Source organism: Colobus angolensis, unplaced genomic scaffold (assembly GCF_000951035.1).
Source record: "Colobus angolensis palliatus isolate OR3802 unplaced genomic scaffold, Cang.pa_1.0 Scaffold170, whole genome shotgun sequence".
Classification (NCBI taxonomy): Eukaryota; Metazoa; Chordata; class Mammalia; order Primates; family Cercopithecidae; genus Colobus; species Colobus angolensis.
The window spans coordinates 424,658-449,754 of NW_012114822.1; the positions used below are offsets into that span (position 1 = coordinate 424,658).

At 38.6% G+C, this 25,097-nt stretch overlaps 1 protein-coding gene across 1 annotated transcript in view; it reads left to right on the forward strand.

Moving 5' to 3' along the window:
• The window catches only part of RERE (arginine-glutamic acid dipeptide (RE) repeats), a 483,164-nt gene that overhangs the window by 174,993 nt on the left and 283,074 nt on the right, over positions 1 to 25,097 (forward strand). Inside the window, exon 3 of the mRNA XM_011938300.1 lies at positions 18,667 to 18,737. Coding sequence (XP_011793690.1) covers positions 18,667 to 18,737 — 71 coding nt within the window. The remainder of the gene's footprint in view (positions 1 to 18,666; positions 18,738 to 25,097) is intronic.

Consider the following 25,097-nt stretch of genomic DNA (forward strand, 5'->3'; position numbering starts at 1 on the left):
GGCCTAAATATTGATTTTTAACAAAATAGCCATCTGATTTCAGAGTTGCATGGGGTTTGAGTAGTCTGCTTTTTACCCTGTATTTTATGTAAGTCTTTTTATTTTTAGTGAACATTTTTGCTGAATATGTGGTCTTCCCAGTAACATACATTGTGTTATAGCAGAAATATCTACATAAGAAGCACTGAACAAAAGTGTGTTCAAAAACTGTGTTCCAAAGGAAGCAGAAATGTTCTTTAGGTGGCTGTTTAAAAATCATGCTTAGTAATGAGCAAAAACATGTTGAAAGGTCAATCTTTGAAGGTGTTTTTATGAGCAATTAATGGTCAGATTCAGGAATGCAGCCTGGTGATGGATCCCACTCTTCTACCTCTTAACTTTCCACCTTCCTGGGGCCAGTTGATCCAGCAATTGTTTTAGCCCACTAGGATTTTAAATTCTTGGATCCCCGCACCTTTCACAATCACTCACACCCATGACGTCTTCCATTTCCATTTCTGTTGTGTGTCTTTTTCCCTGTTGGTTGGTTCCAGCAGGACAGGGATCTTCTCCCCGATGTATCCCAGGTACTTGGAAAAGTGTCTAGCACATTCTAGGCACTTAGTCATTCCCTTTCCCTAGATACCTATTACCATAGGCAGAGTTAGCTGCTAGGTTTGAGGCTTAGCCCTGGGTACCTCTCTTGGGTAGCATTGTCTCAGCTGTGCTTCCCTTAGCAGTTGAGTAGGAGACACGTGCACAGAGCAGTTGATGGGAGGACTTTTTGGGAAGAGTCCTTAAGATTGATATTTATATGCAGAAACGACTGTCCGGAAAGTTTACCTTGGTTTAAAAAAATGAAAATTCAGTTTGTTAAAGTTGCAAATTGAAGGACACTGTTCTACTTTTTTAAAAATTCAGCTTAAAAATTTCATTTATAAGTTAAACATTTTAATCACTTTTAAGGGATTTTGAATTACAAATTAGTCTTGTTTATAAACTCATTAATATCTTTAAGCTTGCCTTTACTAATTTAATATGTGTTTTCTATTTTTAAAAAGTTTATTAACACAAACCTCAAGTACTTAACTCTTCTTATAAGTTAGTTAGACTTATAAATGAAACAACCCTAAAAAATTCTCTTAGATGTTTCAGTGTTGTGCGTAAACTTCCTTAGATTTCATCTTGACCACAAATCGGAATCAATTCCACAGAGGGAGAAAGGACAGCATGATCCAGTGCCCCACTGCTGGTGGGTTAACGGGGAGTGGAGGACAGCCTCTGCGCTTTTGTCTTTTCATCAGTAGAATGGGGATAAGAGTGCCTACCTCCAGAATTGTGATGGGGATTAAATAAGTATATATAGAAGCACATAGGTGCGGGGCTCAGAAAGGGCCAATCTTATATTAAAATCTTTGTTAAATATTACTGTTTTACATCGGGATTACAAGGCCAGTTTGTAACAGACCAAATTCTTTCAACTATAAAATGATTAAAAATATAAAATATATTCCTGATTTTTTTTTGACCCCCAAAATGTTAATATGATACTTTTGATTCTGTTAAATCCTTCTGCACTTTTCTAAATCTTCACAGGGATAAAAGATGCATATTAAGTTAAGGAAGTGAACTGCCACCCTAGTTAATTTGATTACTTAATTTTTAATCCTCCTTGGTTTGAAAGATAATTGCTAAGTCTCCATTATCAAAACTCCAAAAGCATGGCCCCTGGCCTCACATGATCTGATTCTGAATGAGGAAAGACAGTGAATTAGTTAAGGTGTCGCCATTATAAACTAGGGTAAATCATAAATATTTTCAGAGATGTTACTGCCTCACAGTTGTGTGGTATGTTCTGGGAGTCTTATTGGTTGGTTGTAAAAGCAAGCTGACAGCCTTCAGAAGACCTTCTTTGTTCAGCACAGAACCTGGAGGTGCTTGATTAATTCAGTAGCGTGTGGAGAGACGACAGTGGTGCAAGGAGTTCTTTGGTTTGACTCTCCAAGCCAGATACTAAAATCAGTCTGGTGGACTGTGACAGAGTTCCAATCACAGTGCAACAAGATTTATATTTACCTAGAATCTAATTGGACTGAGATTTCCTGCAGTTATATTAAAATCCTCTGCCCTTTTGCTTAGTGAGCAAGCATTTGAACTCCTAAGCTCTGGAGATTTAGCTTTAGCTGGCTCAATTAATTGTTAAATGTTCCCCTTATTATGATTATGCTTTGATGCCTTACTTTTTAGTAGCTAAGAAAATTGCTGAAAGAGTTGTTTAATCTGTTATACTCTATCAGTTTTGTAAAAAGCTCTTTAAAGGGAAACAATTTTCATTTGAAGTGGCGTGGTGGTATTTGAGTTGGATAACGTAATTTAAATGGAAATGCAGGAATTTGGCTCTTTTCTTGACAGAGATTGGCTTGTATTTGACATTGACCCATGTGTTTGTCATCTTTCCAGATATTGCCTTCTATTTATTCTGACAGCTTCACCAGCTGAGAAAACCAGACTTTCCAAAATTAAAAATATTGTTTATGAATTTCAAGATGGAGCACTGTATTTTGTTTGTTAAATTACTTTAAAATGTATGTGGACAAGAGTGATTTGTTGCTTTAAAAAGTTTTAAATACTGCAGAATAGATGGCTGTGTGCATGAATTTTGCTTTGGAGCTGTGTGAGTACCCTAAATACTAGAAAGAGTGAGGATGAATGTGTTTTACTCCTTCCTTAGTATTAGTCTGAGTTTTATAATGCATATTGTAAGTACCAGAGATAGATGGGAGAAGGTAAATTAGTCACTTCATCCTTTTAAGTGAATGCCTAAATACCTGGAAATGGATAAATTTCTAGTCGCTTTACCAAGTCTATTGAATTCATACATAATGACTATTTGTCATTATATATGCATTAAATATCTAGTACCTTTAAATCTTTTTCATTATTTCACCATTAAAAATGTGCTGTAATTAGGCAGCATGGTATATGTTACGTACAAAAGATACTCCACCATTGTGCACTCATTTAACCCCAAAATGTGTTTTCTGACCTATATCTCTAGATTTCCCTATTCAGTTATCTTTGCAAGGAATGCCTTTTTAATTATGTACAGTGTGATAGTGTAATGTATAAAATGTATAAACCAAACTTTAAAAGGCAAAGATACAGTTTTATATCCCCTTGAAGGCTGCAGGCATTGTTCTGGCTTTCTTTGTGTGTTGGACAGATGTTGATACTTGACAGATGGAATGTTAGTGTCTCACTGTAGACTGATCAATAGAGATTCATATAGTTTAAAAAAAATGGGAGGGGAGCTTTGATTATAGTTATACCTCTCTTTTAGAAAGGGAACGTAGAGTGAGTTTATGATACAGATTTTTAACATAATTTCAATATGTTTTTTTTTTTTGAGACAGGGTCTTACTCTGTCACCCAGGTTGGAGTGCAGTGGCCCAATCTCGGCTCACTGCACCCTCTGCCTCCCAGGCTCCAGCAGTCCTCCCCACTTTAGCCTCTCAAGTAGCTGGGATCACAGGTGCATATCACCACGCCTAGCTGTGCTTTTTATTCTTAATTTTTACTTTAACGTTTTAATTTGGGCTGTATTTGTAAAGCTCTGTATAACTTGGCTCTAAGGCAGGCTGTCATTATTGTTAGATAGTATTTAGTTTTTAGACTTTACTTGTCCTGGCCATCCCATTGTGCGGGTATTATAAAACATAGCTACTGTGCAGTTACCAAATTGATTGTGGCAGTGTTAGTAATACTGTGTATAATTATAATTTCCCTTTTTAGTAGAGGGAAAGGAAACGTCACAAAAAGGTCTCACCTAGTATGTTGTATTTTTACATCCTCAGAACAGTTTAGCTGAAAAGTAGTGGCTTAATTACCACCATTTCACAGCATAGAAATTCACATAAGGTTTTGAAGTTTGCATTTGATAATTACTCTGTTAGCACTCAGACTTGGGGAAATGCTATTTCTTCCTTGCAAGGAGTTCTGTAACTCAGTTTCTAACTAGACAATGGAGACTTGATTTCCAGTTTGTTCTCTGGACTGGCTGGAAGATATTTGGATGAAGAAAAACTCGGAGCTATCTTTCAGGGTTATAAACCAGAATGATTTTGAAGTCTGCAGCAGCTATCCCCAAAATACATATTTGGCATCATGGACTGCAAGCTTTTTAAAGATTGCATTTGGCATTTAGGTCAGGATTGGTGGAGGCTGGCTGTTGTAGAGACCATCAGTTTTGTCATATGTTTTGCTTCTATTATCTCCCAGTTGTCAGGATTCTAAGTGCTGTGGCATCTGATACATGAACATAACAGATTTCCAACACCCTTTTCAGTGTTGTTTCTCTAACTTAGCTTCTGTAATGATTAGGGATGGTCCATTTTTATGTTCTCTCCTCTGCATTTACTTACTGCTTCTTCTTTTGCCCTTTGAGTACATTTATAATATTTGGCTATAGACTTTAAAAATTTTTCTTCAATAAGTTTCCTCCTGCATTTTCCCTTTTTGATGAACAAATAATACATTTTCAAGGAATAAAATTGAAAAATTTGGACAAGCAAAAGTTAAAATGGAGACTACTTAACCACTGTTAACATTTGTCGTATGGTCAGTTTTCTTAGTGAACATATAGGGAGTTCAGCTATTCGCAGTTTTGCAATGTGGTTCTTAATATGTCCTGAATTTATTTCCATGCCAGGAATTGTAAATCTGAACTGTTATGGCTGCTTTGTGTTCCATTCATGCTGAGATCCATAACCTGGGGTATATGGCCTACCAAGGAGAATTTAAGGGGTTGTAAACTTGGGTGAGGAAAAAATTGCGTCTTTATTTTTACCAATTCATCACATTTCAAATGACGTTCAGCATTCACTTCATTTATGAAGCCAGATGATAAATACAGCAATACTGGCAGTGCCTGTGACATCAGTATAAATTTTAGATATTCTGTCACATCACATGGAAAAAAAAATCTCAATGTTTATATTCCTCATCACTTTTAAAATATGGAGGTTATTGAGGGAATGACCTCTAGTAAATTCTGTTATTTAATGAATCAACAAAGAAGTACACATATTATTATATTACAAGTTGTTTTTTATAGTATGGTAAATATTTCAATATATGTTGCTTTTGTACATTAAACAAATTTATTTGAGAACAGGTATATAGAATGCTAAATTCATCCAATGCACAAAAAATTATGAGATGCTCACACACTAATGGCTATATGCCACAGTTTAACTAGTTCTGTATTGTTGGACTTGATGTTTTCCAAATATACTCCATTCTAAACAACAGTGATGAATATCAATACACTACTAAGGAATGGAATTGCTGAGTTAGTATGTCTGGACATTTAAAGATTTTAAATATATTACCATTACACTTCTTTCTAACCAGCCCTGGTGTATTGTAGGGATTTGGCCTATGAAAGTGACTGTGAATTTGTGGTTTTGAAATTGGAGAAATGTCCTTATGTAACTTTAATGTCAACAGAAAAGAGAAATTGGAGAAATGTTGTGTCAATAGAACAGGAGATTTTGTATAATCTTTGAAGGGTAAATCTTTGCCACCGTGAGTGCATCAGACACATTTTTGTGCTCTTCTTTTGGTCCCCGAGTTGAGAGTGTGGAAAGGAGGTAGAGCTGTGGCAGAGGACATCGTCTTTCTAGTATGAAGTAAAATACGGATTATAATCTGAGAATTGAGGATAGTATGAATTTTGGTCAGCTTTAACTTTTATAAATGATACAATGTTCTAGAAAATTTGTTTATCAGTAGTCCTATGTTTTTGTGGAAGAAACAGTCGTGTATTCTCTCTCAAGTCCTGATCAAACCTGTACAGAAGTGGAGTAAGAAAGAGGGGAGACTGAGTAGTGCCAGCAGACACCATCCACTTGCCCCCACAAAGAATGCCAGGCAGTCTGCAGGAGAAGTTACCATCACTTATTCCTACTTGTGCAACCTTGTGGTAGATTCATGCTAGGAACTCGACTTCACTGTAAAGTCTCTTAGGGGAGGAAGTTGTGGACTTCGTCTGCCGCTAGGGGTTGATTCATAATCCTAATAGAAGGTGATCGTTTGTTATCTAATCAACTTATTTTGATCATTCTAAATTAAGAGCTCTGTGTTCTATTTTTTAAAGCATCATCTGTTCCTAGCTTTTCTATTTAAAAAAATTGGAATATTTTCCCCAAAATTTGTGTTCCGAATGCCACTAGGGCATCTAGAACTTTAAATTTAATGGATGAATTTAAATAGTTTGCCTAATTTAAAAATAATTTATAAAAGTATTTGAGTATAGTGGCCGAAAATACTGAACTGTGAATCAGGAGATGTGGATTCTCACTTGGTTCTTGAGCTACAGTCAAAGCTTCTGTTACTCCATTGTACGTGGCCTCCATTCTCTTTGTTCTTCCATGCTACATCTCCTCCTCCACTTCCAGCCCACACATTTGCCTTCAGATTACTAAGAAGAGCAAGGCTTCCCCTTTGCAGGATTCAGTTTCCAGAAGTTGAAATATTATAGGTCTGCTTATATTTCATGGCCAGGACTTTGTTGCCTGACCGAGTTAGCTGTTAGAGAGGCTAGAAAGTATCTTTATTCTGAGGGGCCGTGTGTCCAGCTACGTACCAGATGTTATGTTTTTTATTTTTTATTTTTTAATTTTATTTATTATTATTATTATTATTATTTTTGCTTCTTTGTTTTTGAGATGAGGATTCACACTGTTGCCCAGGCTGGAGTGCAGTGGTGATCATAGCTCACTGCAGGCTCGTACTCCTGGGCTCAAGTGATCCTCCCACCTCAGCCTCCCGAGTAGCTGGAACTACAAGCATGTGCCACCATGCTCAGCCTTCTTAATAAGGAAGAAGGGGAGAATAAATATTGGGCCCAGCTAGCAGTCCCTGTTTCAGAGACAAAAATATAAGTAACCATTAAAATTATTGAAGACAGCTGGGCGTGGTGGCTCATGGAGGCCTGTAATCCCAGCACTTTGGGAGGCCTAGGTGGGCAGATCACCTGAGGTTGGGAGTTCAAGACCAGCCTGACCAACAAGGTGAAACCCTGTCTCTACTAAAATTACAAAATTAGCTGGGTGTTGTGGTGCATGCCTGCAATCCCAGCTACTTGGGAGACTGAGGCATGAGAATCGCTGGAACTCGGGAGGCGGAGGTTGCAGTGAGCTGAGATCGCGCCATTGCACTCCAGCCTGGGCAACAGGAGCGAAACTCTGTCTTAAAAAATAAAATAAAATAAAATAATTGAAGGCATACAGTTGTTTCCATGTCTACCTCTTGTATTAGATTGTGAACTTGTCAAGGGAAGGACAGTGTTTTTTTCACCTTAGTATCTCCAGCATTTACGTGGCACATTAGTGGTACCCAATCAGTTTGTGTGTGAATATTTTTGTGAGATTATGATTCTTTTCCTTATAGAATCTTTCATACTCATTTTTATTTTTAATGTAACCTTGACAAGACTTGCCTGTAAGACAAAGGGTCTTTCATATACTTTGTTTAGAATGGAGATGTCTTAATTTTTCCTCCCAAAGTTCTCATACATTTTGTCTTAGCAGATGTTCAAAACATAATTTTTCCAAGGTACAAATTACAAAAGGAGCATGCTGAAGCAACACTCTCGTTAAGTGTTATATTGGCCCAGAGCAGCTGCACTCATTTGTTGAATGAAGTCTGTTGTGAGTACGGTTTCATATAGAAAGCATCCAGAGCCTCTTATGGCTTGAACAATAAACAGAAGCTCTCATCTCATTTTAGAAATCAAGAAGCATTTAGATAACTTTAAATACTATGACCTTGCTGAAATCTGTGCTAATTTTCATTATGAAAGTGATAGGTGGACAGCAGATTACCTGACAAAATCCCTCACACCCATAAAATTCTTTTTATCCTGAGTATATTGTATATTTCATAAAGCAAAATCACTGTATCATAAGGAGATTATTGGAAAGTATTGTGTCGGTGGAATTATTTTTTCAAAATATCTGTTGAATATTTGTAAAATGACATTTGTAATTCACAGTGGGCTGAAGATCTTTAATGGAAAAATGAGGTCTCAATATTTATTGTCATAAGAAAGTGTCTTGAAGTTTTTAAATTATTCTTAAAATACCTTTATTCAGGCCGGGCACAGTGGCTCATGCCTCTAATCCCAGCACTTTGGGAGGCCGAGGTGGGCGGATCCCGAGGAGATCGAGACCATCCTGGCTAACACAGTGAAACCCCGTTTATACTAAAAATACAAAAAATTAGCCAGGCGTGGTGGCGGGCGCCTCTAGTCCCAGCTACTAAGGAGGCTGAGGTAGGAAAATGGCGTGAACCCAGGAGATGGAGCTTGCAGTGAGCTGAGATCGCGCCACTGCACTCCAGCCTGGGCAACAGAGCGAGACTCCATCTCAAAAAAAAAAAAAATCTTTATTCTTTGACTTCAATTAGAAAAAGTAAGACCTGCCCAAACAACAGCAATGGCAACAAAAACCCGAATGAAAACAACAACGATTTAAGGGAGAGAAGGAGTAGGTATGGGTAGATTTAGAGAGTCAGGGAACAGGTTTCATTTGCCCTTTCAAGTTTATATAAACTAAAGCAAACAATTAAATTTGAAGCCCGCTGACACTGTAATAGATTTCAAGTAAGCTAGCAGAATTTAATGGGGTGTATTAGATATCAGCTATAGTATTAGTAGCATTTTATCAATCAGTCAATAAAATAAGAGCACAGTTTTCTGTGCCTGCAACTTTGTGGAAGATGTTTTGTAGTGGTATGGTACTGCAAGATAAAAAAAGTAGAAAGAATTTTAGCCCTTGATCATTTTGTGGGGAGAAATTACTCTCATTTAGGGAAGTGATATGTTAGTAATAAGCAGTGAGTGGGCAGATAACTGCATAGAACAGGTTGTAAGTTGGTGGTATTTGGGTCCTGAAGGTTGAGCAGGATTGTGATAGGACCTGGTTGGGGAAGAGTGGTCGTAGTAGCAGCAGCATGAGGATGGGCATGGCTTGGTCTTGATTGAATGTGTCTGTAGGAGAGGAGAAACAAAACCAGGTGAGCAGACTTTGCTTGCTGAATGAAAAGGGTGTCTCTGTTTTTCCTTTACTTCCCATCTGTCATTCTATGACCCTGGTGGTTATAGTTTGGGGCAGCAAATTCTGGATCCTTAACTTTATTACTATTTGGGTATTGATTTGATAAGTTAATCTCTCTCCCTCTTTTCTTTCTTTGACAGAGTCTCACTCTGTTGCTCAGACTGGAGTGCAGTGGCACAATCTCTGTTCACTGTAGCTTCTGCCTCCCATGGTCAAGCGATCCTCCCACATCAGCCTCCTGAGTAGCTGGGACCACAGGTGCACGCTATCACACCTGGGTAATTTTTTTTGTGTTTTTTTGTAGAGACAGAGTTTTGCCATGTTGCCCTGGTTGGTCTTGAACTCCTGGGCTCACACAACCCGCCTGCCTTGGCTTCCCAAAGTGCTGGGATTACAGGCCTGAGCCACCGTGCCCAGCCAATAAGTTTCTTGTAAGGTGCATCTTTGCACGCCTTTTTCTCCTTGAAGCATGTCTTACACAGCTGTGTGGGTGTTTCCTCTTCCATGAAAGAGTAATCACTCAAGAAGAAAAATCACTCGTGGGGTTGTTGTGATTTCTAGTCAATAACACTCAGAAGTAAATTTGTGTGTGTGTGTGTGTGTGTGTGTGTGTGTGTGTGTGTGTAAGAGACAGGATCTTGCTTTGTTCCCCAGGCTGGCACGCAGTGGCGCTATTATAGCTCACTGCAGCCTCAACCTCCTGGGCTTAAGTGATCCTCCCACCTCAACCTCCTAAGCAGCTGGGACTACAGGTGCCTGCCGCCATGCCCGGCTATTTAAATTTTTTATTTGTTTTTGTAGAGATGGAGTCTTGCTGTGTTGCTCAGGCTGGTCTCCAACTTCTGGCCTGAAGCGATCCTCCTGCCTCCAGCTCCCAATGTGTTGGGATTGTAAGTGTGAGCCACTAATCTTGGCCATAAGTAAATTTCTCTTAAACAGAATATCAATCTCAGAAGCACTTCAGTATATGTTAATATATGCCATGTGCCTTGTTTGTATATTTAAATCCATATGGGATATTTAGTCTACTTTTAATAAATTCCACTTAATGTTGACATTGTAACTGATTTGAAATATATAAGAAAATCATCCAGGAGTAAGTTTTAAAAAAATGCCTTTTAATCTTGAATTTTGCTAACTTAAAAAAAATCCCTTAGTAGAACATCTTTCCAGAATGGCAGTTAAACTTTTATTTTCTGACATTTTGGTTGCATTTAAGTCCTAACTTTCTAGAAAGTTGGAGGTAAATATTTGAATGGGAAAAGAGTATTAAATGAATATATACATTAGTCTTATAAGGAAGGCATCCAAGAAATGGAAGATGCCTGTGAAGTACGGGAAAATAATTGGTGTGGGAAATTTTGTAGCTTGATGCAGGAACTGTGGAACAGTTGCATTTACAAAACTGAGAACTGCAGATTACAATTAACTGTCATTAATTTATTTGAATAGAAATATATTCCATTTACTGTACAATCAGGAGCCAGGCTTGAATGAGTTTAAACAGATGAAATCTAAATTATACTGACAGTCCATTAAACAGTAGCAGAAAACCTGTAAAGAAAATGGATTCACTGTGATACTAGTTTATAATAAAATCATTTGCCAAATAAGAATTATAACGCAGGCGTTGTGAATTGTCCTGTGTATTTCCAGTGAGCCCTGTAAATTGGTTGAATCATTTATTGTAAAGCCCAGGCTCCTAGTGCGTTGTTTTCTGAAAAGGAGCAAGCAGTGTTGCTTGAAATCTGCTCTGCAGGATGTGACACCAGAATATCAGACGAGCAATTTGTTTGTTGTCAGCCATACGGGGAGAGAAGAATTTTCACCCAGCCTACCTGTCACTGATGATGTTTTCCTATAAATACTGGGCACAGTGTTCTAGAAGTGTTTGGACTCTTTGCATTGGTTTCTTGAATGTACATTATTTCAGCCATATGTCAGTTCTCATCATTAAGTTAAGGATCTGTCAGCATTTCCGTTAGTAATCATCCTCTACTTAATAGGGATTTCATAGTAGTTTTTTTGGGGGAGGAGATGAGTCGTTAAATTGAAGATAGGGTTGTTACTTGCATTTTTAAGCTTTAGGAAATTAGGTACCCTGAAGTATCAAGGGTGCAGAAAGAGTGAGCAAAGCCTGGAAGGTCTCTTCCTTTGTGTCTGTGGTGCCACAAACACTACTTCAGTAGGTAGATGGCTGTCACTGAATTTTAAAATAGATTTCCCCCCTTAGATTACTTTTATTCTCTTATGGCACATAAGCTATATATAAACAAAGTTTTTAACTAGTATAGAGATCCAGTCACTTAACTGGAACTTGGATGTTACATTGGCTAGACTCACTTTCATGATAGGGACTCAACCAACACAGGTGATAAGGGGTGCTATTTAAGGAATGTTTTCAGAATAAAATAAGGAGATGAGAGTGCTTACAGTGTTCTTTGCTTGGGTAATATGTGTCCAACCATGACTAATATTTAGCATATCAGTATAATAAGGTTTTTGCTGCTGGCAGGATAATTTTGCTTTTCTTGTTCCACGGAGTTCGCAAGTTTGTGTAGCATATGATTGATTTGGGAAGGTGGGGGTCATGCTGCAGCAGTTACTCCAAAACATCCACATCACTGTTTTTTTTTAAGGGACAAGGTTTCATGTGGTCACCCAGGCCGGAGTGTAGTGGTGGTACAATCCTAGCTCACTGTAACCTCAAACTCCAGGGCACAGGCAGTCCTCTGCCTCAGCCTCCCAAAGTGCTGGAATTACAGGCATGTGCCACCATGCCTGGCCCAGCATTATTTTTTAAAGTTGGGAAGATGATTATTTCAGATCAGTTTTTAAGTTTTCAATACATTGGCAGATTTCCTGACTTCTAAAGGAGAAAAGAGAAATGTAGGAATTTTCAACAAAATCCCTTTTAGTTTATTGTGACCTCTTCCCCTCAACTTGTTTTTTCTCATAACTTAACTGTCCTTCTTAGCAGTGAGGATAAAGACAGATGAATGTTTGCTAGAAGTATTTAGTGTTCTCTGTTCCAACAAAAGCCCAGGTAGGCTTTGTAGCACTACTTGGGAATCTATAGACATTTCAATACATGGAATTTAATTACTGTGATGTTTAAAAAAGAAGGAAACAAAGATATGTGTTATCTGAGATCTTTTTCTACCAAGTTTAGAATCTTTAAGATGATGCAGCTGATTTTGATAACAGATGATAAACAGAGTAAGGGTAAGGACTAGGAAGGTTTCATTTACGGAGGTGCACTTTTCCCAGTTTTTGTTTCCTTTTCCATGTATGTATGTGTGTATGTATGTATCACCTAGGTTGGAGTATAGTGGCTGGATCATAGCTCACTGCAGCTTTGAACTCCAGGGCTCCAGTGATGCTCTCACGTGAGCTTTCCAAGCAGCAGTCCTTTTCCCTTTCAAATTCTCCAGTGTTACAGTCAATATGAGTACCCCTCACAGCAAAGATTCTGGCAGAAAACTAAAGTAGGTTACCTGGCAATCGAGTTATTTCCTAAAGAAGTATTAGAAGACAGCATTTGTTTTGTTCATATTGGTAGAGCATAGCGACTTTCTTGCTAGGATCTCTCTTTTATTTAACCATGTCTTTGTTCAGTTTGTTTGTTGCTCATACAATTTTTGAGCGTTTACTATGAAGAACAGTGCATTGTTCATAGAGTTGAGGAATGGTGATGGGTTTGGCTGTTTTATGGTTTGGGAGACTAGAAATGGGAGGGTTTGTTGGAGGACATGCAGTATGCAGAGACTCTGGGTTGGAATTTGGGAACAGGATTTCAGTGTTGTTTCCAGCATGCACACACACATAACATATACACTCTGTGTGTGTCTTGGAAAATGGGGGACATCTGTTTTAACTATAGAGAGGTACTGGTGAATTTTTTATTCTGCCATATTAGACCAACATACTGTACCTCATTGACTGTTACCTCCAAGCATTGAGGGTGGAGGAGTCATGTAGAGGAGAAATAGAAAGCAGAAGAGCGGCACAGTCCTGAGAGTCAACTTCCCATGTGTTCGCTGCTGTGCCACCCAGCTTGGTCTCCGAGAAATCTTTGTGAGAAAGTCTTTGTTCATGTGTGCTTTTTACAACAGGGTTTTCTGTTGGAAATTATATCATAGTGGCACTGCCATGCTTTGCAAAGGGATGAGAAGGTATTTCAAAGATTAATAGGCAGAAACACATTGATAGGAAAATTCTTTATGAGGTGGAGCAGTGGCTGTGCGTTGCCTATGTATGTTGTGACCACAGCTTTAATGCTGGCGTGTATGGCACTGCTTGCTAAATTAGTGGGTGAGGTAAGTGTCCACTCTGCTCTGTAGGAGGCTGTCAGGAAAGATGCTGACAGGTTCTTTGTGTTTCATAATGACAAACTGCCTAATGCTTCAGACGATGATTTTTACCCTTGAGAGGACTGTGCTTTTGCTATATTTACATAAACCTGCTGATTTGCTGAGGGTTGAAAAAGCAGAGGACCTTCTTTGCCTTGAGAATCTGCCTTCACGTTTTGGCTGACTTCCTTCCCCAGCTTAGCAAATGCTCTGTTGTTTACAGATGGCACAATAGATCTTTGGACATGAAGCTATGCTGAGGCTGTGAGAAACAACCAGAAATACCTCTTTTCAGTATCATTGCCCAAATTACGGATTTTGTTGCTCCCTGTTAACAAGGATTTGAGGTCACTTAATCCTGTGATCCATTCCCAGACAGAGGTTGGATGTTAGAGTTAGAGAGTAAGTCTCAACCCAGACCCATGGTTTCATTTCTAGACATCCCTAGTAAAGACACATTAGTTATCGTGTTGTTTGGAATAATTGATATTGATGGTAATAGCCTCACTCATTTTTCTGGCCCATTACAGGCATGCTGATTTGAAGATTTAAAAAATATATATACTTGCCCTGCAGAAACCGTTTGCTCAATTCTGGTAAATACGTGTTTTTATGTGGGTAATTCTGAAAATGTGCATTATGCATTTAATGGATCGCATCAGCTTTGCGCAGTTCTTTGAGAACTGCTAGCTTTCTAATAAAAAAAGAAGTATCTGCAGTACTTGGGGACCATGGGAGATTTTCAGGTTAAGAATCATTGATCCTACTGACTAAAACCAATTTTATAACCAGCGTCAGACAACCCATGCACTCATAAATTGCATGAAAATCTTGCCAAATCATTTTGGCTTTAAAAGATTACTGGGCATATATTCCAACTGAGATTTTAACATTGCTCTTGACTACGTTCTTATCTTTCCCTTTTCAAATAAAGCACTATATTTTTGTGCTAACTATAAACATTTATATAAATTATTTTCTTAAATAGCTGCTTGATTAATAAGCCAAAGGGAAATACTTTTTATATGAGAATTTGGCTTTAATTGAACCTTGTTTTGAATATTTTTAAGAGTAATATAAAGTAGAATTTTTTTCTGTGAGACTTGAATTCTAAATTATGTTTATTTTTTGTTGGGTCATCCTAATATTTGTCAGAGGGTTGTAAAGAAAAGTTTGACCCTATAATAATTCATCATGCTTTGATTTTAAAAATGAATTAGACAAATCAGGTCAAAACAATGTGTTTTTTTCCCCATTCCTATGGCAAGTTTTACATAGTGTGAAACATTTTTAGTTCTTATTACCCCAGTCTTAGCCATTCTGTGTTTTACCACTATGTATGCAAAGTTTGTTTTTTTTTTTTATAACCACCCTCTAGTGGCTTACAAAACTGTAAGTTTTGTCACTTAATTTTGCAGTGAGCTTCTCTAACTTTTTCATATATGCGTTTCTAAGTACTAATAGAGATCCCTTGATGCACTCACCCATTTTACAGATTATTAGCCTTGTGTATTGGACTGTCTGATATGAACTCATAGCTCTGGATTAGTTTGAGTTGCCATAATTGCTTTTTAAACAAAAAGAGGTGGCTTTTAATCTAATAAAAAGTAATAGCGGTAATTCCGTATGTCCAGTTGAGGATGTCTCTCACACTTACCCCTCATGGCAGCATTTCTCGGGCTAGGTGTGTGAGGCAGCTCCAGTACAACTGCTGAGATGTGTTCAGGCAAACAGATGTGCTTGGTTGCCCTTGACATACCAGCATGTTCCTTTCCTTCCTTCTCTAACAGAGCTACATCTTAGTGTATTTACAGGCAGTCCTTTTCCTGAATGTAACTTTGCAGTGGGAAATGAAAGAACATAGGTTCTCTTTCCTTTTTCTGGAAAGTTTTTTATATGTAAATTAGTTTTGTGTCTCAGAGTAAGACGGTGTGTCATGATCCTATGGATTAATTAAAGTATATATAAATAAAACTTTGTGTAAAAAGAATAACATTATATGTAGTCTTTGCTTTCTAAGCATCTCCCGTTTATTTCAGTTTTTTTTTTTTTTTTTAAAGACAGTTCCACTGTTGCCCAGGCTGGAGTGCAGTGGCGTGATCTCAGCTCACTACAATCTCCACCTCCTGGGTTCAAGCGATCTGAGTAGCTGGGATGACAGGTGCATACCACCACACCCAGCTAATTTTTGTATTTTTAGTGGAGTTGGGGTTTCACCATGTTGGCCAGGTAGTCTTGAACTCCTGACCCCAGGTGATCCACCTGCATTGCCCTTATTTTTTTATATTTTTTAACCCCCACACTAATGGCAGACATTAGTCATTGGTGAGTACAGGAAAGGTAGAATTGAGTACATTCCTCTGAGTCTACAAGATTGATAGTAAATTGTTAGTGGACAGTGCAGACCACGTGACTGCCAAATAACTTGATAAGGAAAGTAAATTGTTAATGTTATGTAAAAGAAGGGAGGTGTTGCCATTTAGTTACAGAGGAGCCATGAGAAGTTATTCCATATGGAACTAATAACTAATTCTAAGGTTGGTGTGATCAGGGACTGATAGAAGGAAAGAAGAAAGAGTTTTGCAGACTGGGAGCAGAGCTGGGATTTCTTGTAGTGAATGCATCCTAGGGGAAGATGGGGTGTGGAGTGAGACCAGACCATTGAAGTATTTTTTGTCACTTGAGCCTTAAGAAGGTAGAAGCCATTAATTAGAAAGGGACCTATTAGTTCTGAAGCCAGTGAGTCGTAACTGTAAGAGTTAAAGAATGAGGAAAGAAGTATGAAAAGTGGCTCAACAGTCAAAGACAGGTTCATTTTGGAGAATAAACCAGACAGGGGCTTCTGGCTGATTTTGGTCAGGAGCACTCTCTATTATAGACTAAGAGTATTACTTAAGGGTTTAGGGCAAGAGAGCTTATCACAGGCTTGGAATGTTTCTTGGTGGAGGAGAAGTTTATTGTGGGGTTGGAATGTTTCAGGGCTGACATCTCTCTAGCCAGAGGGGAGGTTATCTCTGGGCTGGCATGTCTATGGTCAGAGAGGGGTTTATCTTAGGGTTGGAATGTTTCTGGTTGGAGATATCAGTTGTGGTTTATGGTCATGATGTCATTGGCCATTAGGCTGATGCCCTTTGGGTTGGATTTAGGCAGTTTTTGATCAAGGGGAACTTTAAAATGGCGGTGCTTGTCCAAGGTGGTGATGCTCCTCCCCTGTCAGTAGCTAGGCTATGATGGTGTTAATGTCATGAAATATAGTATATAGGAAGCGACAGAAAGGAGAGGGCATGTTGAGTTGAGTAAGATGGGTAAATAATTGATAACTAGAGATTTGAAATGCTGGCAGTGGGTATAACAGGGACTGAAACACAGGAAACGAAGAACTTTGGGTTGTTGCAAAATTGCATAATTTGGAGATACAGTTTTTATCTAGGGAACTGAGTTTCTTCTGTTTTTACTTGAATACCAAGGTAGGAGTATGAAAGAATGATCTACTGTGGTGGGAAGAATTCTCTTGCTTGTCCCTTAAGATGATTAGCATGTTAAGTTGATGTTGCCTGAATGCTGAAGCAGAGTTATTTAGCATCTGGGACCTTGGAACAAGATATAGGGAAAGCTTAGTCAACAGTTCGTTCCTGAGCTCCTGTTTTACATGGATGCAGGGGTTAAATCTCTGTTGAGTCCATCGTTGAGTAGAGAATCATTTGGGGAATTCTGAATGCCTAAATAGTTGGCATTGAGATTTCTTTTTCTGGAGTGCCTTTTGGGTAGGTACAAAGATCCTGATGTTCTGCAGAAAGGTTTTTGGAATGTCTCATTTGTGAGGACTTTCTTCTTGATCGTCTTAGTGGGTCTGTTGGGGCTTGTGATGACTCCCTGTTGCTACTTCTGTGCTTTTTCTTGGCTCTCAACGCATAAGACAAATGAGGCAGTAGAGGAAGTTGCCTGTGTTGCCAAGCATCTGAATTATTCTGAGACACACCTATTCTGAAGGGTCAAGAGGAAGTATGAAATGAGTGGCATTATGGGATGGGCATGGTGGTTTTTGCGTGTAATCGCAGCACTTCAGGAGGCCGAGGCAGGGGGATAGCTTGAGCCCAAGAGTTTGAGACTAGCCTGGACAACATAGTGAGGCCCTGTCTATGCAAAATGAGTGAATGAATGAGGCATTACGGTCACTCTTCCTAGATTTGATTGACTGTGACTTTACTTTTCAGTAAATAATACATAGACTTTCCTGTCCTAAGCTTTATGATGATCTCAGGTTGTGATATGGGGGTAGGAGGAGGTTACCTGTGTCTATAGCCACTGCTCTCCTTAAAATCATTGCTTTTTATTTAAGTGTCTTAACGTGGCATTTTAAAAAGCAACCTTGGCCAAGCATGGTGGCTCATGCCTTTAATCCTGACACTTTGGGTGGCTGAGGTGGGAGGATTGTTTGAGCCCAGGAGTTGGAGACCAGCCAAAAAAAAAGGAAAAAAAACAATGCTTTACACTCCAGTCATTGAGAGCATCAAAAATTATTTTCCAACCACTGCCATGTCGAATGTAATTTAAGAAAGCACTCTTCTTCCCTGAAGAAAATGCAGCTTGATTTACTTTATTCCATCTCTGATTAGTGGCATTGGTTTTGTTTACAATTGGAAAATAAAATGTGTTTAGGGTACGATGTAATGGCAAATTGTCTCTAAGAGATTAGTTTTCTTTCTCTTTTTGGTTAGTTGAAAAGGTCATTGTAGTAGCATGTTCAAACTAGTCATTTTTGCGTGTTTCACTTATTTCCTCACAAAATATTTATTACAAATATAGCAGCACGTGGCAAAGCCATTTCTCTGTTTTGGAAGACATGTGAGCATCTGTCTGAATAAGATACTCAAGATTTCACCTTGATGTGTGATCTTGAGTGAGCAGTTTCTTTTATCTAAGTGTCTTCATCTGAATATGGATAATCCCTTGGAATCCTCCCCTCCTTTAGGGACTCTGAAGAAAATAATTTAGGCTTCATCAGGTTCTTTAAATTATTAGAAAAATAATCAGGAAGAACCAAAGGCCTGTTTTCCTTTAGCATAAAGATATTTGCAATTTAGTATCATCTTTTGGAAAAAAAATTACAATAAAAGATATGTGCCTTGTCATTTATTTATTTATGCAGTGGCTTTATGGGCCCTGTCTTTGTTCCCTTAAATGCCATTGTTTTAAAATTTCTTTTTCTTTTAAAGACTGTGTGTATATCGAGAGTCGGAGGCCAAACACACCGTATTTCATCTGTAGCATTCAAGACTTCAAACTGGTAAGCGTTTTTAATGTGCTGTTCACTCTGCTCTGTATTCTCTCTTTCCAGTTCCATTGGCTATTTCTTATTGTTAGTCCATCGCTGTTGACGTGGTTACCAGTTCACCTTTTGAGTGCTGACTGCCTTGTGGCAGTAGCACTAAAATGAGGGTTACTAGTTCCATCTTTTCAGCTTGGTAGCACTTACTCTCATAATGCTAATATTGTAAACAATATTTCTGAAGTTTTTATCCCTTTGGTAACTTTTGACAATTTCAGATAAATTCACTTAAATTTCTGAAGTAGCTTGTTTCTTCTCAGCCGTTGTTAAGAGTCTGAAGTAAAGTAAATTCAGTAAATTGATGAGTAGGGAAAATAATATAAATGGGTCAGAGAATAGTTTCCAATGGAAACCTGTCACGTCCTTCAATATTTCGGCTAGTGTGGAGTATGTTGAAATTGTGGGGGTTTCCTGGGGTAGAGGTTGAAAGAAGTCTGGCTTGGGCACGGTAAAGCTGTTATACTTTCTTTCCAGTTTTAGTGCATGTGTTGCAGAAGTGAGAACATAGCTACTCTACTTTCTCATTAAAAATTCTTCCTGAATATGTAAGTGTTGATGTTCCTCATTATGAAATCACTTTTTTAGACCAGTGGTTCCCACACTTTAGGCTTTGGATCCCTGGATATCTGCAGAGATTTGGCAGAGGTCTGCAAATAAACATGCTAAGCTTTATATGAATAAATTGATCTCATACGTCTGGACAACAGTTTTTCAACCTGTTTTCAGTATGCTTTTATGATTTTTAAAAATTTCACTTATTTAAAAGCAATACACAGTTAAGAACCACTGTTTGTTGTTGTTTGAGACAGAGTCTTGCTTTGTCGCCCAGGCTGGAGTGCAGTGGTGCAGTCTTGGCTCACTGCAGCCTCTGCCTCCTGGGAACAAGCAATTCTCCTGCCTCAGCCTCCCGAGTAGCTGGGATTACAGGTGTGTGCCAGTGCAGCGGCTAATTTTTTTGTATTTTTAGCAGGGACAGGATTTTGCCATGTTGGCCAGGCTGGTCTCCAACTTCTAACCTCAAGTGATTTGCCTGCTTTGGCCTCCCAGAGTGCTGGGATTACAAGTGTGAGCTACCACGCCTGTCAGGAACCAGTGTTTGTTATTTTCCTCAAACAATTGGTATTTGAAATACTACCAAAGTTGTATCATTTGGGAATCTTCTGAAACATTCTCATCTTACAAGGGATCCTAGTACTTGGAAAATTGTGAACCACTGTCTCTACTCTTAGGCGTAGAGAATTCCTAATTCCTTAGCCTTGTGGAGATGTGTATCGCTATCTGAATGCTCTTATTTCCAACATCCTTTGTAATTTGACAATATTTGTGTTCTGACATACGTTATATGTGATATTTCAGTCTAAAAAATGTAGTTGGAAAAGATCTTTTCTGCATCTCCTTTGTTTTTTTAATCATTTTAATGGCCCAAGTACCAAATTAGTATATTCAGTAAACAAACAAAACGCATGTTATTTATTTTTCTTTGTTAAAAAGTTATTGCTTAGGTTGTTGCATGCTTACTGTTTTAAGACAAAGTCAGATGTGCCATTTACTTCTAAGATGGATCTATTCTTGATAGGCGGCTTTTAACTTTCCTGGTTGCATTGCAAGATGGCCTTCCAGTTTAATCTTGTAAATCAAATGCTTTGTATCCAGTTTTTATGTCAGTATGAATTTTTAGAAACCATTTTTAGAGGTCTTTGCTACTTATATCTTTTCTTCCAAAGTGTTTTTTTTTTTTAGAAAAACAGATGTAGCACTGACACCTGAAATACGGGTGCAGCCTTATTTCTGAAGCGTTTTGATTTGGTAGTGGCTGCTGCTACTGCCCTTTTCCTGCCCATTGTCTTTGTGTGTGATTTTTACTAAACCAAACATCAGTGCACCATAAAAAATACATAGCTGGGAAATAAAATTGTAAATATTTTTATTTTACCTATTAGATCTTGAGCCCCCTTTGTACAGTTTTTTGCACATTAGCAGGTGCCTTCATGTTTGAACAGCATCTCTTATGAAATGCTGATTACAATGTGATAGTTGCTGTCCTGGGCAGAGGTTCCTGCTGAGTTACGGTAATTGCTCAGGATATTAACAGCAATAAAAGCTGAAGCTTCTGTTGTCAGTATTGGTCTAATACAACACATTAAAGCTGTCTACAAAAACAATATGGGAAGTAGGGTGCAGTATGTTTAGATACCTTTTTCTAAATCACACACTGCTGTTTCTCATGTTTTTGTTTGAGGTTCTGTATTCAGCACATCCTCATAGTTGTTGTGTAAGAATAACAGATGATGAAATATTTGCTCTGGGAATAAATAGTTATTTCCACTTTCTTATTTTCTTGCTTCTCTGTACTTATTAAAAGATAATCAAATGGATGAAAATGATCAAGATTTTTTCTCCTTCAGTTTACTGAAGCTATAAGGGAAAAAGATGAGCAGAAGGAAATAAGCTTTGTTTCTCTGCAAGATTTTAAAAAGAAGAAGAAATTGAATTTGGTTTTGCTCACAGCAGATAACATGGCTAGTGGAGCAATGAAAGAAACAAAAACCAATAGCTTTGAAATGTTGAGTAATTCGGTATTTTATCTTTTTAACAATCATAAAATAAAAAGTTGGTTTGGGGTTGTAACTGAGAAGTGTGTTTCATTGTTTATACTATTAATGAGAATCCCTTTGCCATGGTGAAATGTTGTGTATAAAGTACGTTTGGGCACTGTAAAAATAACTGGGTGAATGCCCTTTATGATATACATTAGTAGATATGATAACGATGTTAAAGACAACAAAAGCTAATGAGGTGAGGCATGGGGAGGAGGAGACATCTACCGCCAGTCACCGAGACTAGAATAATGGCAGTTTATTGAATCGAGGGCCTTGGGTCACATTTCATGAAATAGCTCTATATGAGGTAAGCAGAAGGGTCTTTGTATTTTATGTGGGGACTTGGGTTGTCTTCTCAACTCTGCTGCTGTGTTCCCTTAGAATCGGAGTCTGTGGTGTAGAACACAGCTGCCTCTATGTCCTGATCCCTGTCTGTTGTCCTGCCAAACTATTAAACAGCCTCCCCTTTCACTCTCAAAAATGTCTGAATGTGGATGATAGGTTGTGTGGTTATCTTGCCTATGGGGATAGGATCCATGGCTTCTGCTTTATTAATATTCAACCATCAAAACACATAGGGACACCACTGTCCTACCCTGGTAGGTGTATTTCGAGCCCACACTTCCACAGGGTAGGTGGAGGCTATGATAGTATCAAGTGGTTAAGTTCCTAACTGAGCTGAGGTTTTAAAGGTAGTGAATTAGGTATTCTATTAGGAAGCTTTCATTCTCTTAGGAAGTATTCATTTGATTGGGCTTATTTACAAATGGAGAGGTCTGATTTTGTTTGAATGCGCTGACCCAAAGTATTTATGGAACAAGTAGTCAAAAGCAGGAGCTCAGGCAAGTAGAAGAGGCAGGGTAGAATTATGGATAGCGCGTACTTAGAAGCAGGAGAAAGAAGTATTGTTGATTAAAAAGATCGCTTTGCACTGTAGATTTCTGAACTAAATAGTAAAATAGGTGGCGAAGTCTTTACTTAGCTTTTTGAAGGACTAGTAATATGGAATGACAATCTGTGATCCTTGTGGCCTGGCATGAAAAGATTAATTGAGCCAAATTTCATTTTTAGAATTTAGAATTGAGAAACTGAGAGACTGAGGCAGTTAGTAGAGGGGAAAGGTGAATGGATAATTCAAGAATTACCCTTAATGTATCTGTAAAAATTAAAAATAAAAAAAGAATTACCTTAATGATGAGCAAGGTTAGGGCTGGCATAGGCAAGCTCACATGCTAGGGCAGGAAACTGGGAAAAGCAGAGGACAGGGAAGCTGTGGGGAGAGCAGCAGATTGCCGAGGGGAGTGCGTGCACAGCCATCTCTTCCTTGACTCTTCTGGGTCCCACTGCACTGATGTTCTTCCCACGGGATTCTTAGATTATCCTGTTCGCTCTGAGTAAAGAGCTCTCACCTGGGCTAGCTTGAGTGTCTCTTCATGAATTGCAAGGGAAAGAGCCTAGATTAACATCTCCAACCCTTCTGCTGCCCTCTCATAGCTTTTATAGGTCACCATGTGACTTAGTTACTTTGAGGTTTTGTTCTGAATGAGTCAGTATCATTGAGGAGCTTTATATCACAGAGTGCAAATAGGAATGTTTTGGGCTATAATCAGGGCTTTCCACATTTACTGAATACCTGCTTTGTGTTCTTTATTGAACTCAGCACCTAAAGGGGGACTGAGGAAGTATAAAATATTGTTTTTTTTTGTTTGTTTGTTTGTTTTGAGACGGAGTCTCGCTCAGTGGCCCAGGCTGGAGTGCAGTGGCCGGATCTCAGCTCACTGCAAGCTCCGCCTCCCAGGTTTACGCCATTCTCCTGCCTCAGCCTCCCGAGTAGCTGGGACCACAGGCGTCTGCCACCACGCCCGGCTAATTTTTTGTATTTTTTTAGTAGAGACGGGGTTTCACCGTGTTAGCCAGGATGGTCTCGATCTCCTGACCTCATGATCCACCCGTCTCGGCCTCCCAAAGTGCTGGGATTACAGGCTTGAGCCACCGCGCCCGGCCCTAAAATATTGTTAATTCCCTCAGTGATCTTAGATTCTAAGTGGACAGACAACTTGTGGCGTTATTGGATGTCAGTCTTTGGAGAACATTCCGAATAGGATTGACAATAAGGGCATTCATTTTTAGTTCTAAAAGAAATGATTTCTTTGTGTGTTTACTACAAACAATAAAATCATATTTTTATAGAAACCCAGGCATTAAGAAGTATAATACAAATAATTTGCCATCTGGAAATAATCATGGAGTCTGAGAATGCTAACAAGGTCATTGAGACAGTAATTTTCATTCAGTATAACACTGAAGAGTTCCATGTATAGTAGTTCCTTGTAGCAGTTCCTACCTTTCTTTATTCACGAATAAGTAAGCAAACTGACTCCTGTAATATTCTCCATGGAAATTCAGTGTGGATTCTTGCATTGCCATCATTCATACAATAGAGGAAAACATGCTTTTGGTTTCCTAAAGTTACATAGGTGTTTCAGCTGTTACTTATACCAAATGAGTTTCTAGGTAGTATATGTAGCTATTACAAGTACTGTTTTGGGTTAATAACATTGATTCCTTTTGGTTCCTTAACTGTTCTATTAAAACTTAAATTGTCCTTAAAGTTAAGCCACATACAGAGATTCCTTAGAGTTGGGGGTGATAGTTGGGGATGTTAAAGTGTTTCCAGGTTATGGTTAGCTGGGCTTGACATATTGTTACGGCTCCACATAGATGAGAATGCCGCTGTATCTTTTGTGTCCCTAACAGCCTACCTTCTAAGTGCTAGTTCTGAATGTGGAATAGCTAAGGATGCATACTACTAGTTACCTTGGAGAATGCACATTTCCATTATTGCTGTGAATGTGGGGGCCAAGTTATTTATCATTTAATACCATATCCCTCTCGTTTCATTGTCAGATGTGAGCAGCTGGAGGAAAAACACTTGAAATTTCTCTCTGATCTCTGGTCTGTACTCATAAGTTGTTTGCTACTCATCACCCTTTATTCATGCCTTCCATGACAGTACAGCAGAAGGGCTGCAGAGAAATTAACTTCATCTTAGGATCCACTTGCCATTGTGATTGCCCTCGCTCCACCAAATTTATTTTCTTCAAAATGCGTTAAAAGTAACAAGAAGCTATTTCTCCTCCTTTGTAATAAAAACTTACTGAGGATGAGTAATTATGTCTTCTTTTCTTATTAGAACCATAGATGATGCTGGGAGGTATCAGATAGCGACTTCATTACACACACTCTTTGCGCACACATTCAAGTGTACACACAGTGACTTAATTATCAGACTTACGCATTATCTACCGCAGTTCTTTAATCCCAGCTTGGCTGTTACCACTTAGCACAGAAGATGTAGTGTATGGACATTCATGGAATGGGCATTCGTTTAATAGGAGGTAAATCTTGTATTAGAGCCCTTTTTTGGTGGGGGGGGTGTACAGGAAGTCCACATAATTCAAACGTGGCTAATTCAGAATTTAGGGTCTGTTATTCTGGGATTGAGATGAGGGATGATAGATTGCCCAGGTTCAGAGCTCAGACTTCAACATCAGGTTGTCTGAATTCACATACTCCTTCCACCTCCACCAGCTGCCATCTTTCATGACCTTGGGAAATACACTTAACCCTCTTAACTTTCTTTATTTGCCTGTGAAGTTGGGATATAAAGTACCTACCAGGCTGGGCGCAGTGGCTCACGCCTGTAATCCCAGCACTT